Source organism: Toxorhynchites rutilus, chromosome 2, assembly GCF_029784135.1.
Source record: "Toxorhynchites rutilus septentrionalis strain SRP chromosome 2, ASM2978413v1, whole genome shotgun sequence".
In the NCBI taxonomy this organism is placed as follows: Eukaryota; Metazoa; Arthropoda; class Insecta; order Diptera; family Culicidae; genus Toxorhynchites; species Toxorhynchites rutilus.
The window spans coordinates 207,078,476-207,090,987 of NC_073745.1; the positions used below are offsets into that span (position 1 = coordinate 207,078,476).

At 39.1% G+C, this 12,512-nt stretch overlaps 1 protein-coding gene across 13 annotated transcripts in view; it reads left to right on the forward strand.

Moving 5' to 3' along the window:
* The first annotated feature begins 1,402 nt into the window (after positions 1-1,402).
* The window catches only part of LOC129765014 (uncharacterized), a 62,492-nt gene continuing 51,382 nt past the window's right edge, over positions 1,403-12,512 (forward strand). For 6 of the 13 annotated variants that reach the window (XM_055764776.1, XM_055764775.1, XM_055764779.1 and 3 more), the window contains exon 1: positions 1,404-1,682. In XM_055764776.1, the coding sequence (XP_055620751.1) occupies positions 1,490-1,682 (193 nt within the window). In that variant the 5' untranslated portion in view covers positions 1,404-1,489. Of the gene's footprint in view, positions 1,683-2,622; positions 2,755-12,512 lie in introns of those variants that run through there. The other 7 variants (XM_055764771.1, XM_055764773.1, XM_055764774.1 and 4 more) reach the window with 3 other exon arrangements.

A 12,512-nucleotide genomic window follows, 5' to 3' on the forward strand; every position in this document is an offset into this window, starting at 1 on the left:
TGGGTCACTTACGACAACGTGAAGCGCAAACGGTCGTGGTCGAAGCCCGCTGAAACGGCTCAGACGGTGGCCAAGCCCTCATTAACGGCCAAGAAGGTTCTGCTGTGTGTTTGGTGGGATTGTCAAGGAATAATCTATTATGAGCTGCTTCCCTATGGCCAAACGCTCAATTCGGACCTATATTGCCAACAACTGGACCGCTTGAAGGTAGCACTCATGAAGAAGAGGCCATCTTTGATAAACAGAGGCCGCATTGTCTTCCATCAGGACAACGCCAGGCCACACACTTCTTTGGTGACGCGCCAGAAGCTCCGGGAGCTCGGATGGGAGGTTCTTTTGCATCCGCCGTATAGTCCGGACCTTGCACCAAGTGGCTACCATTTGTTTTTGTCCATGACGAACGAGCTAGGTAGTCAGAAGTTAGCCACAAAAGAGGCCTGTGAAAATTGGCTATCCGAGTTTTTTGCCAATAAGGAAGCGTGTTTCTATAACAGGGGTATTATGAAGTTGGCATCTCGTTGGGAACAAGTCATCGAACAAAACGGCGCATATTTGACTTAAAACAGATGATTGTAACTAATTTTATGAACAAATGAAAATTCAAAAAAAATACCGCAGGACTTTTTTGACAGCCTAATATATCCCTCGTTCCTCGAAAATATAGCCATTTTGTTCATTATATGGCTCCGTATGGCTTTCTGAAATTTGAAGACGATTAGAAGTTATTTACAAAGCCATCGATTAGAATGATCGAACAAATTACAGCTTTTTACATAAAACTGTAAAACCAATTGACGAATTTACGTTGGATTTGCAACCAGATGGCGCAGTGAGTAAAATGAGGATGTTTTGTTTTTTTTTAGTATGGAATTCGTTCAAATTTTCTAGAAAAATCAGAACTTTCTTACCATACACTGACGACATTCAATGGCTGAAATGAATCTAAATTGAAATAAAATGAATAATCATCACCGAATCTTTCTTTTCAATGTGTAAAATAAACAAACACCCTCACTTTTGTGGTTCTGAGCTCTAATGTAGATGTCGCATGAGCTGATTCAGCTTTGCGTAAATTCGTCAATACGAGCATCAATTTCGAAAAACATTTTTTCCTCACAACCAGATCCCGCCACTGCTGCTGACAGTATGGCGCGTGGCCAGCCTCCGATAAGTGACTTTTCGAAAACAAACACCGACTCGACTATTTTTAAACGCCGCAAACGCGCGCGCATCCGCTTGATCGCGTGCTGCTAGCGGGAAATCTACGTTGACGTGAGTGAGAGGGCAACAGATTTTCCCACGATGTCTGCTGTCTATCCTCGGAAAACTCGGGCAATCATGACAGATCGGAGAACCGAACGCTGGGTCCCCGCAATATGTATTTTAAGCGAAAATTTTCAGCCTTTTCCATCGCGGACCGTGCTCAGTTACGAGCGGACCTCTGACGGGAGCGGAACTTGAAAAAGTCCCGCCAACAGCCAGAACAGAGATGTTCTTCTCGCGAATCAGGAATATAGTGGCACCTCTGTGCTGTCTTTTGGTTGTGAGTAGTTTATTAGTGAACAATGTAGACTGTGCAAAAAAGGCTGCTGCGAGCTCCTCGGACGCCACGATCGAGGAAGTCTCGTCGAAACAGTTGGAGCGGATACTAGAGGATAAGGATTACGTCGCGGTGTATTGGTGTAAGTGTCAAAGAAGGCTGAAGGCCGCGGATCGAAACTGGAGCACTATTAGTCATACTCCGTGTCGTGCAACTGCAATGGAAAATGTGGTGATCAAAAGTGCCAAAAAAGGATACTCGCGTATATTAGTACCATGTTTGGCAGTATGCAGTGAACACGAATATAGGTTGAAAACACTGAAAGTGATACACTACTTTTTAACGGAATGACCATAGAAACAGCACTTTTCGAATCCGTACCTCAAGAAGGAAAGGCATTGCGCAACCGGAATTATAGAGAGCTAAATTATTTTTAAAAATGATCGTGAAAAGCCGAACTGTGAAAAAAGAGACAGCAAGAGAAAGAGAGAAAATTGAACAGTGTGCAAAAGTGTGAAAATGGTGATTATAAATGAAATTTGACAGCTAGTAATGTGGAGAAACACCGAAAACTATTGTGTCTTACCCACCCCAAATGGGTTGGGGTTTAGCATGGACTGTGTGAAACCTTGATATGTTCCATATTTCGCCGAGCAGCATGGGACTGCCTTCCCTTGATCAGTGCCATATTGTTCCTGAAAGCATTTTGCTTCGGGTTCAAACGGCTAAATCACTATGCTCATCCATTTTCCTCCTCATGGCCCCGCTTTGTTTGCTTCCTACAAGTTACGATCAGAACAAAGTGTACAAAAATAAATCTCCTAAAAATTCAGGATGCTGAAATAATCTGAAGCGCTTCGCACGCAGTAAACGGTCGGTGGCAGTCGAAAACCACTAGCCTGAGACCAACCCATCCACCAATGTAGCTGACACTGGCGATAGCAATACATCTATCACTATGTACGAAGCAGGATACAACCATGTCGGTAATGAGAGAGAGAAGCGCATGGTGGAACCCGACTTTTTTTTTTTGCTTTTCGGTTTCGGCTGTGATAAAACCTGTTGCGATACTGTGGCAAACATCTTAGCGTAGCGGCGTTTGCGTAGGTTCAACGCCAGTCGAACACAAACGTGGCGAATTCTGTGGTATGTCGGCAACAGACGAGTGAGTAGTGAGCATTCAGATGAGCACGACTTCCCCGGGCAGTCAGTCGGTAAGATTAATGTTCAGGAGCATTTTTGGCGCGTAAAATTAACTTCCCCGGTTTTGACCAGAGACAAGCGTACATTGTAATAATGAGCACTTTTGATTTATTTCAAATTGCGGTGGAAGCGCCTTTTCCAAACTATGTGTTTTGTGATCTTTATCCACGGTTGTCTCAGGATTAAGTTCGAACTTCCTGCACATGGGCTGTTTTCTTCAAAATTTCTAAAAAAATAGTAAAAGTATATGGTTACGGTTGCACACATGGCATACTAAATAGCGCTAAGGAGTTGCTAATCTTATTGTGCAAGTTTCGATGGTTCGAACTTCGAATAGTCTATAACGACACCGGTTACGTCCATACAGTAACCAGAGAATGACAAGGGATGTTTGTATGACACTCGTGGTCAGAGGAGTCGCCTCTGTAGTGTGGGTCTCCTACGATGATCATGGAATGAAGTATGATTATCGATGAGAGGAATGATTGGACCTTCGGAGAAGACATCCACTAGAACACTTCAGGAATAAACCAAACCGGTTGTATAATTTGTAATACGTCGTGGCTCTCAGTTTGGGAAGATGGTTAAGAAAAAACACTATCAATTTTTACCAGTCTAAGGCATGTCAGGCAGTTGAACCCCGATCATTCGCAAGCAGCTGATCCGCAATGCATCTTATCCGCTGTGTTGATTATCTGCGAAAGTGAGTTCCATAGAAATTCTATGAACCTTCCCGAATTTTTTCCGTGAGTAGTAGAGTATTGCTCTTTTGTTTTGGTCATGGCTGTCACATTATATGATCACTGATGTACACAATAATAATTTCTGTATTGATGAAACATTATTTTCATGCCAAAATATCTTTTCTTCCATTTTGTGCCTCATTTTTAGCCCCTTATTGCGTTATACGCGATAACCTTGCCCGACTATTTCGCGGATAATCGGAGTTCTACTGAGTTTGTACAACCATTCCATGTTAAACCGATATAGTGGTTTTCAGATTTTTGGAAAAGTTCATTAGGGCGTTAGTAGCGTTCATTAGAAGCGGTATCACCATAGATATCAACAATCATAATGCAGATGATGCTTGTTGGCTTTCAGGCAGAATACGACAACGGCATTGAAAAATCCTCGTCTCTTGAGGTGTTCCTGAAGTCGACCCCATTTATGACATCTTCAAAAGAAGCAAGTGATGTTCGGTTATTCATCGACAGGAATACGGAACAAGTGGTAGTCGGTAGCAACTTCAATGATTACTCCATCCTTCAATTTCTTCAATGATTATTCGTCCCGCCAAATTCTACATGGATTAATTTTGCAATGAAGTATTTCAGAATATTTTACTTCTGTTTTTGCATTAAAAACATCGTGATAATTAGGTTAGGCGTCGTGCACAAATTACGTAACGCTAAAAATGCCATTTTTTGACCCCCTACCCCCCTATGTAACTAAAAGTAACGCAAGACAAACCCCCCTCTCCCTTATGTTACGTAACGCTAATCTTCACACAAAGTGAAAGTCGTTCGTTCAACATAGAAAAATTAGATATCTGCCCAGGCGGGAATCAAATTTTCTTACGGATGTTATTATATGCTAGTGAGATCAGGGGAACTTTCGACAAATCCATAGCATTTTGAACAAACATAGACGGTAAATTAATGCTGACATTGGATTGGGATTGGGTTGGGATTGGTACTTTCAACCCATTCGGCGTTAAGCTAAGAGCAACATGGGCTCATATAAATTGATGTTGATTTACACTACTCCTTGGTTCAATGCAGTAGTTCCTGTCCTTACATTTCACTACTTGCAAAAAGTTCTGGGATGTCCTCAAGTGACGAGTAAAACAGTCGGCTTAATATCGTACTAATTCCGCTTTATCGATTGGCATTGAAGTCATTGACTAGACGATGTTGATGGTATCCACGTAATTCCTAAAAACATATACACTGTAGTAAAAATACATTGCTTTATTGAGGTGCAATGGGAATTTATTCAGTTACCTCGTAAATACCTTCATTCTGATACATTTCAAGTACACACAAAAATGTAACGACAGTGATGAATTAAAAGGTAGCATAATAAGGCTGCACTGGGGAACTGTTAACGCTTGAGAAGGGTACATAAAGTTCCTATATAGCTAATGCTGAGGATATGGACAGAAAAGGATTTTTTCATTCTAAACAATTGAATCGAGTATGGTTTTATTTAAATTTCTATTTGTTATTCAAACTTTATTCGTCCAACAATTTGATGGTTCAGCAGATGGTCCTAAAAGTTATTGTTTTGTTCGCGCCCAGTTCAATAGCTTCTATTTCTACATCTTCAACACCTATGTAGATATCTTCCGATGCCTTTCTAGATCTCCAAAGTCTGGTTCTGGAACATCAGATTTGATGTATTCTTGAATATTACACAAAAAAGTAAGATAAAATCTTCTGCTGTCCGAATTTATCTGAGTGAATTCAGGTGTTTCAGTTTGTTTTGTTTAATTTAACAATCAATAGCAAAAACTAGTTCAAACACACAGGAAAATAGGATTTCGATCGTAGTTGAATCTATTTATGTTTAACGACGGATTTCAGTGAGAGCGGGCGAATTCAGTTTTTTTTTTTGATTCAAGCTTTAATATTTCCTGAACTGATTTGATCCCTTCTTTTCGCTTTGAAATGTGCATTTCCAATCCATTTGAAAAATATACTTTGAAAGGAAATTAATTTTCACGACATCCATACCACTTATCGAATTTACATTCTCTGTACTTTAGTTGGAAAAGGATAAACGATGTTATTTATTTATTATAACGCTATATGAATAAAATGGGGAAAATAGCATCAACCTAAAGCGTTAAACATTGCAACGTTATTTAGAAAAATCTGTTAATTTTGTATGAAACTCAAAAAAATACAGATTCTTGGTTTAAAAAAGTCTAAAAAATCTGTAGAAATACAGATTATTATGTAGATATTGTAACTCTGTTCGAGAAGCATCTATCGGTAAACACGTGCTTTATCATCTTGGCTCAGGAAACACATCTCATTCGGTCTCAGAATCGAAACTAGCTGCTAAAGCATATAAGGACCCATGAATTTATTTAGGAATCAAAATTGAATTTTGTTACGTAACGATCACGGCTAGACCCCCCCCCCCCCCCCCCTATATCACATTAAGTAACGAAATCTTGACCCCCTCCCCCCCTACTCGCGTTACGTAATTTGTGCACGACGCCTTATTTGGCATCAATTCATAACATCCGGAAAACCAAGGCATGGTTTATTGAATAGCGGCTTCAGATTCTGGAATGGTCAGCTTGTTTACCAGATAAAAACCCTATCAAGAACTGATGAGAAGTGATCGTAAGAATAGTAGATGCAGCTTACAAGCAGTATTAGTGATTTGAAGAGCAATATTCTCTGCGTACAACGAGATACACACTACAACATTATTTATATGAAATTGACGTTAATTTTGTAAGGGAGTGAGAGTTTTTCCATCTGGTTCTATAGTTATGAAACACTGGAATTTCTGTTTTTTGAATGTTTCGTGCCTGAACACAACAATAAAGTTCAAATGACCAGTCTTTTAAATGAAGATAGGTGTTATATTCTACACTATATATTCCAATTCAATCGACTTCTTACATATATCTAGAAACTCAGAAAATCTTACGATCATCAGCATAATCGTAAGTTGTTATCAACCCATCTGATAATATCTTGGGACGGTGGGGTGTTAGTCCAAAATTCGGAGTTTCTCCCCTTCTTGACGAGACGATCAGTTTGTTCGTTGCCTTGGATTCCGCAGTGGCCTGGGATCCAACAGAAAGTGGTGTCCCTTCCCATGATTCCAACCTCTATGCTCTGTATCCAAGGATGGCTACTCTCACCACTTTGGAGCGTAAGCAATGCGCTATTTGAATCAGATAAAATCACTGTCTGTCTGTTGTCGTCACAAAGGGATATCGCGACAAGGTTAGCAGTTACTTTGGCTGAGAAAATCGAGCACATTGACGACAATTGAAATTATAGTTACGTATTGTTCGAAAAAAAAAACCAAATCTTACTTTGTCACCTTCAAATCAACCGTCACTTCAACTTACCCGTGACAACCTCTCGCTCAGGTACAAGATCACCCGCAGCTAGCTTATGCTATCAGTGGCGCTTCATAATCATGTAGCCCGTGTTAAAGAATCACTTGCGGTTTGAACATATACATGTGAATAACATTCTCTCACTCGATTATGAAAGTGCCGACAGCATCTTGCTCTTCTTTTCATATTATAGAGGCTTTGAACTGTTAAGTTCATTCGCCTCTAGCCTTGAGGAATTCCTTTTAGAAAATTGTCAACGGAGGCATGGTCGTTCGGTTAGTAAGCGGACACATATCACATTTGACTTCGAAGACGCCCTACATTGCATGAATTCATGGATTCATTTTTTTTCTATTATAGAGGCTTAAAACTAACCGGTCTTTCATTCTCATTTTTTTTAATAAAACACAGGTTTTTTTTTAGATACTAAGTTCAAATTTATTCTGGTTGTAGTTCAACTCTTACATCTTCAAATTCAATTTGGGTCATACAGTGGTAGACATTCGTTTAGTCGCACCCTATTTTTCTTCAATAATTTTAAAAATAAGTCAATTCTTTGTACAGTTTTGCTCATAAGATACGATTATTGATTATTTTCATCGAATTCATTCTGAAAAAAAGTATAAATTCACTTTTTGTTTTCTAAGCAATTCAAATATGTGCAATCAGGGTGGACATTCGTTTAGCCGCATCCTAAAATTTCAATAAAAGAAAATTTGTGCGACAAATTTCGAGTCCAATCGGTAGCTAATATTTAGTATGTCCACCTCCATTTCGGATCACTTTGAAATTTCAGGCATCGAATCAGACAGCTTTTAAAGTGTTGCCATATTGATTACAGCCCAACATTCCTGAATTACTGCCTTGAGACTGGAAATGTTGTAAAATAGTCATCCGTTTGCATAAACCATCTCGGCCAAGATTCTCCATAGGTTCTCTATGGGATTGCAATCGACTGCCAGCAGATCATTCAAGAAGCGGAATGTCCTTCTGGGCAAACCATGCCTTCGATTGCTTTGAAACGTGGATCTATGCATAATCCTGCTGAAAAAACGACATCCTCGGTAGCATTATTCTCAATATGGCCAATCAAAACGTCCTCCAGTAATTGAAGATACTTTTCGGAGTTCATTTGGGTGAAAATGAAACAAATGAGAAGCTTGCTGTGATAGGAAACGGCTCCCCACACTATCAAACTTCCGCCCTTGAGGCTTTCCTTGAGGTTTCTTCCACATGATGTTTGGTGACTCATTCAAGATGCACGCAATATGCCTCTTCGTTACTGGAACAATCGATTCTGCCTTAATGTATGAGCAGGACATCGTTTCCTGGTTGCTTCGTGTATTATTCGACCTTTAAGACGCAAAGTAACTTTGGTGTTCCCATTTGTTGGTCGTTCTATCCCATATTTCTGGCACCATTTAAAGAAATTCCGTACCACTTTCTCAGATAGACCAATTTTTGTTACAATCGAGCGATTAGAAAACTTTTGTACACTGAATATCTTTATTATTTTTCGCCCCTCTTTCGTCAGTAGAATACCTTTCGCCATTCCTTTAAATTCTACGTAAATCACTAATCTGACCATTTTCTTACGTTGCACATGTCTTTTAAATTGAAAATTCCCAAGTATTTTTTTCAAAAAACACAAATAAAGGCTTGGTGATTATGCGAAAACTCGATTTTTATGCCCTGCAGCTAAACGTATGTCTCGGGAAAAAACGACGTTTGAATGTTTATATCCACCGATGCCGCCTTGTGTGTGTGATTGTGACGCACGTCCTTTCAATAAAAGTGACTTAAATATACTATCACTACAGCAAATAAGTATCCCGATAAAAAGAACATTCCTAGTTGTTTTGTAAGTGTTTCAAGTTTTTCTTCAAGTGCAGCTAAACGAATGTCTATCACTGTATGACCACCATGTGGCCATTTACAGCGATCGACCCGTTGAATTCAATTTTCCACTACTCGTCTTTCTCCATTGACGGTAACATGACGATCGTTCTCATCAACGAAGAAATACGGCTCAATCACTCCTCCGGCTAGGAAACCACACCAAACAGTAATGGTGTTCTACCTTCGGGACGGTCCATCCGATTTTGATGAAATAATTTTTCCAAATTTTCCACTAAATTTCCTGTCATCGTATGTAGGATTTTTCTGATATTTTGAAAAATACAATTTTGGTGAATGGTTTTGTCTCGATTTTTGAGCCAAAAACGTAATTCTTTTACGAAAAATGTCACCACTTCGTCAACAATCAATATTTTGAAAAAATCCTGTGTACGATGACAGGAAATATATCCAAGATTACATAAAAAAATCATCGGTTGAAATCGGTCCACTAGAAAGCTTATAGAACTCCCACCAGTTTACAAGGTTTTTGTTGCAAGGGTGCAACAAGCCGGTTGCGGTTGTTCAGGGGACAGTCCAATTTACACCTTTTTTTTTTGTTTGTTAGGCAATGTATACCTAATAAAACTGTGATATCAGATTAATCATGGTAATTTATTTTCTCGTTGAAAAAAAATCGCAAGAATCACAAACTTTTTATGATTTATGATGTGTACCTTAATGCTATTCGCTCTATCGGACGGAACTTATTCCTGGCAGTGTTTGCCGATTGAACGTTTTTCTGAATAATTCACTTTCGTTTTTGCAGAAGGCATCACCCCTAGTGCCATTCGTTTGTTGTTACATTCTACGAATAATGATACAATTACACAATGACGATGAGGTAGTCTAATGCGAACAACCACTGGTTGTTGTTTTGAATTATAGAGACTTTGAGCTGTATGACAGTCATTCGTCACTGGTGGTTACACGAAGCGGCCCATAATTGCTTCGATCCGATAAAATAAACCAATAGGGGAAAAGCGGTGAAAATGAACACGCTAAGGAATATGTCCATTTACTGCGTCCACATACCGCCACAGTTTCCGCCCTTCGAATAATATTATACCTTAACTAATTGTTGTTCAAGATATCAAACGATTGTTATTATAAAAAATAAAAATAGTACAAAAAAAGAAAAGAAGCTTTGGAAAACATAACATTGTTAGTCGTTATGCAGTGGTGGCTCATTTTGCCCCAAACAACAAAGTAATTTTTAATGTGAATATGAATATGTACATCAGTATGGACATCTGTTCACATATTCAATGAGAGGTAAACAGATATTTTGTTTGGTTGCAGTGATTAATTACTGCAACCAAACAAAATATCTGTTTACCTATCATTGAATATGTGAACAGATGTCCATACTGATGATTTGTCAAAGATATCAGGTCGAATAGAGTGCACCCGTGGCCGAGTGGTTAGCGTCTCACATTATCATGCCGGGTGTTCGGGTTCGATTCCCGTTCTGGTCGGGGGATTTTTCGTCAGAGAAATTTCCTTCGACTTGCACTGTGGTCACGCGTATTCTAGAGCTTGCCCCTCGGAATACATTCAAGGCGTGTTATTTGGCTTAAGAAATCTCAACTAAGTATTAATAAATGACGCTAGTCAATACATACGTTGAGACGGCAAAAGTTCCACAGGGAACGTTAACGCCATTCAAGAAGAAGATCAGGTCGAAAAATTTAAATTTCACAGGAAATTCCTTAAATACGATGCGCACAAAATAACATAAAAATGACTACCGTGAGAGAAATTTCTGTTTTATTTATTATTTTTTACATTTGACAGTTTCATGTATAGCAGGGTGTCTTAAATAGCTTCAAATGTTCTAAGAATAGAATAATGAAGAAATATCAATTGATTTATAGTTAAATTATCGAAGTTTGAGCACTGGTTCATTTTACTATCCCTGTTCGTTTTAACCGCATTTCCCCTACCAAATTTGATGTACACTTCATTGTTTCACATCCCAGTATATATGCGATTGAGCAAATAAGAACACATTTCAGAATACAACATTGTACCCTTAACATCTTGTTCAACCTCCTGTATTTTTCATAAATGTATTATTTATCTATGTTACCATAAGATTTGTAATACCTAAGAGCGAAATTCGGGAAAACCAATTTCATGAATATCGCTATTATGAGCTTATAATAAACTTGGCTGTATAAAGAAGTTTTTTGAAACGAGCGGCCGTTTCATAATTGAATGAAGTTGCATCAAAATGCACAAAATCAGTGCAGATGCACCGTAATATTTTGTTGGATTCGTTTATGTGATTTAATGTTTTTATTATCCCATTTGTATATTTATTTAGGCTCATTAGCATTTTAGCTGTAATAGAGCCGGATTTTAATCGTATAGTGGAAGGCGTTATGATAAAACAACAAAAATAAACTTTTCAGATGGCGACGAGCATCGATTTATAATTCTGATTGCTATAAATTAAGTGTTTTAGTGGTGAATATGTGCATGTCTCGTGAAACCAATGTTGTGTGCGTAACCCCTTCGCTACGAGCGTCGGCTATAGACGACATCCGCGCAATAAGCTGTGTGTACGAGCGTCGTCTTTAGTCGACATGAGAGTGCTACTGCACATCGATCACACCAGCACGATGTGCATACTTTTCGGCGCAATGCTCCGTTCAGCGGTAGCACTCCGACGGAGCACAGTTCCGAAGAAAAAGGGTTCAATAAAAAACGGTATGTTTTTAAGCAATTCGTTGAATTATTGAGGCATTCTTACTCTACTCAGAACGGGGTTAAGACGGCCACTATCGTAAGAGATGTGATTTGCCATGAAAGATATCATTTGAACGCACGTCACACCACTTGATTTGTTGGTTGCATAACTCGAGGCGCATTCATGATAAATTTGAAATTCCCGTACGATTTAATTTTCAAGAGAGCGGACCAAATGCAAACGCTTCGATGGGTCACGCATCGATTAGTTTCACTACTCTGCTGAGCGTTTCAGCGCCTTGTGTTAGCCAAGCGCGCCACGAGAGAGAATCGATATTGTACCTTTTGGCACAATCATTTCATATCGAGTGAGACTCGATATTGTACGTGAAAGGGTTAAGGGTTGCGCATTATGCCCGTTATAGGTAATTAAGGGAAGATAACACCTCTCACTCTTGTCACGATTGATCTAAAGTACAATGGCTTTGATGTGTAGTACAATTTTGCCGGAAACAACAATCCTCTGTACCAGGAGTTTTCAAATGGTGCTCCACGGGAAATTTGTGCTCCGCGAAGTTATAGCAAATGCTTACACTTGGAAACCCACCTTGACAAAGAACATTCTTCATTTTAATTTCACTGGGTATATAGTGATTTATCTTGTTTATTCCGGGTCAGATATCGTGTAACTGCTACGTGCAACCGAAATAGAATTGTTTCCGGTTGGGTAATGTAAATTCAAATAGTTAATGTTTTGACGTAGGACTACGTCTTTCATTTCTATACCGGGGTGTAAAATCAAAGTTTCGAAAACGAAAGCGTTACGCCGGAGACCGAGATTTTGAGCGTTAATAGCTCCTAAACAACTGAACGAAATGGTATGATAAACACTTCATTCGAAAGATAAAATGTCTACGCGTTATATACTTGTTACTTTTTGATCCAAAAACTTGTTTCAATAGTCTTAAAATTGCTTTCAAAACAGGCTGTTGAAATCACCAATCTGTATATAAGCGAACGCCGCTCGGAAATCCACTCAGTTCTAATTGAACAGCGATTGGAGCATGTTGTCGCTGTTGCGGTGAAGCT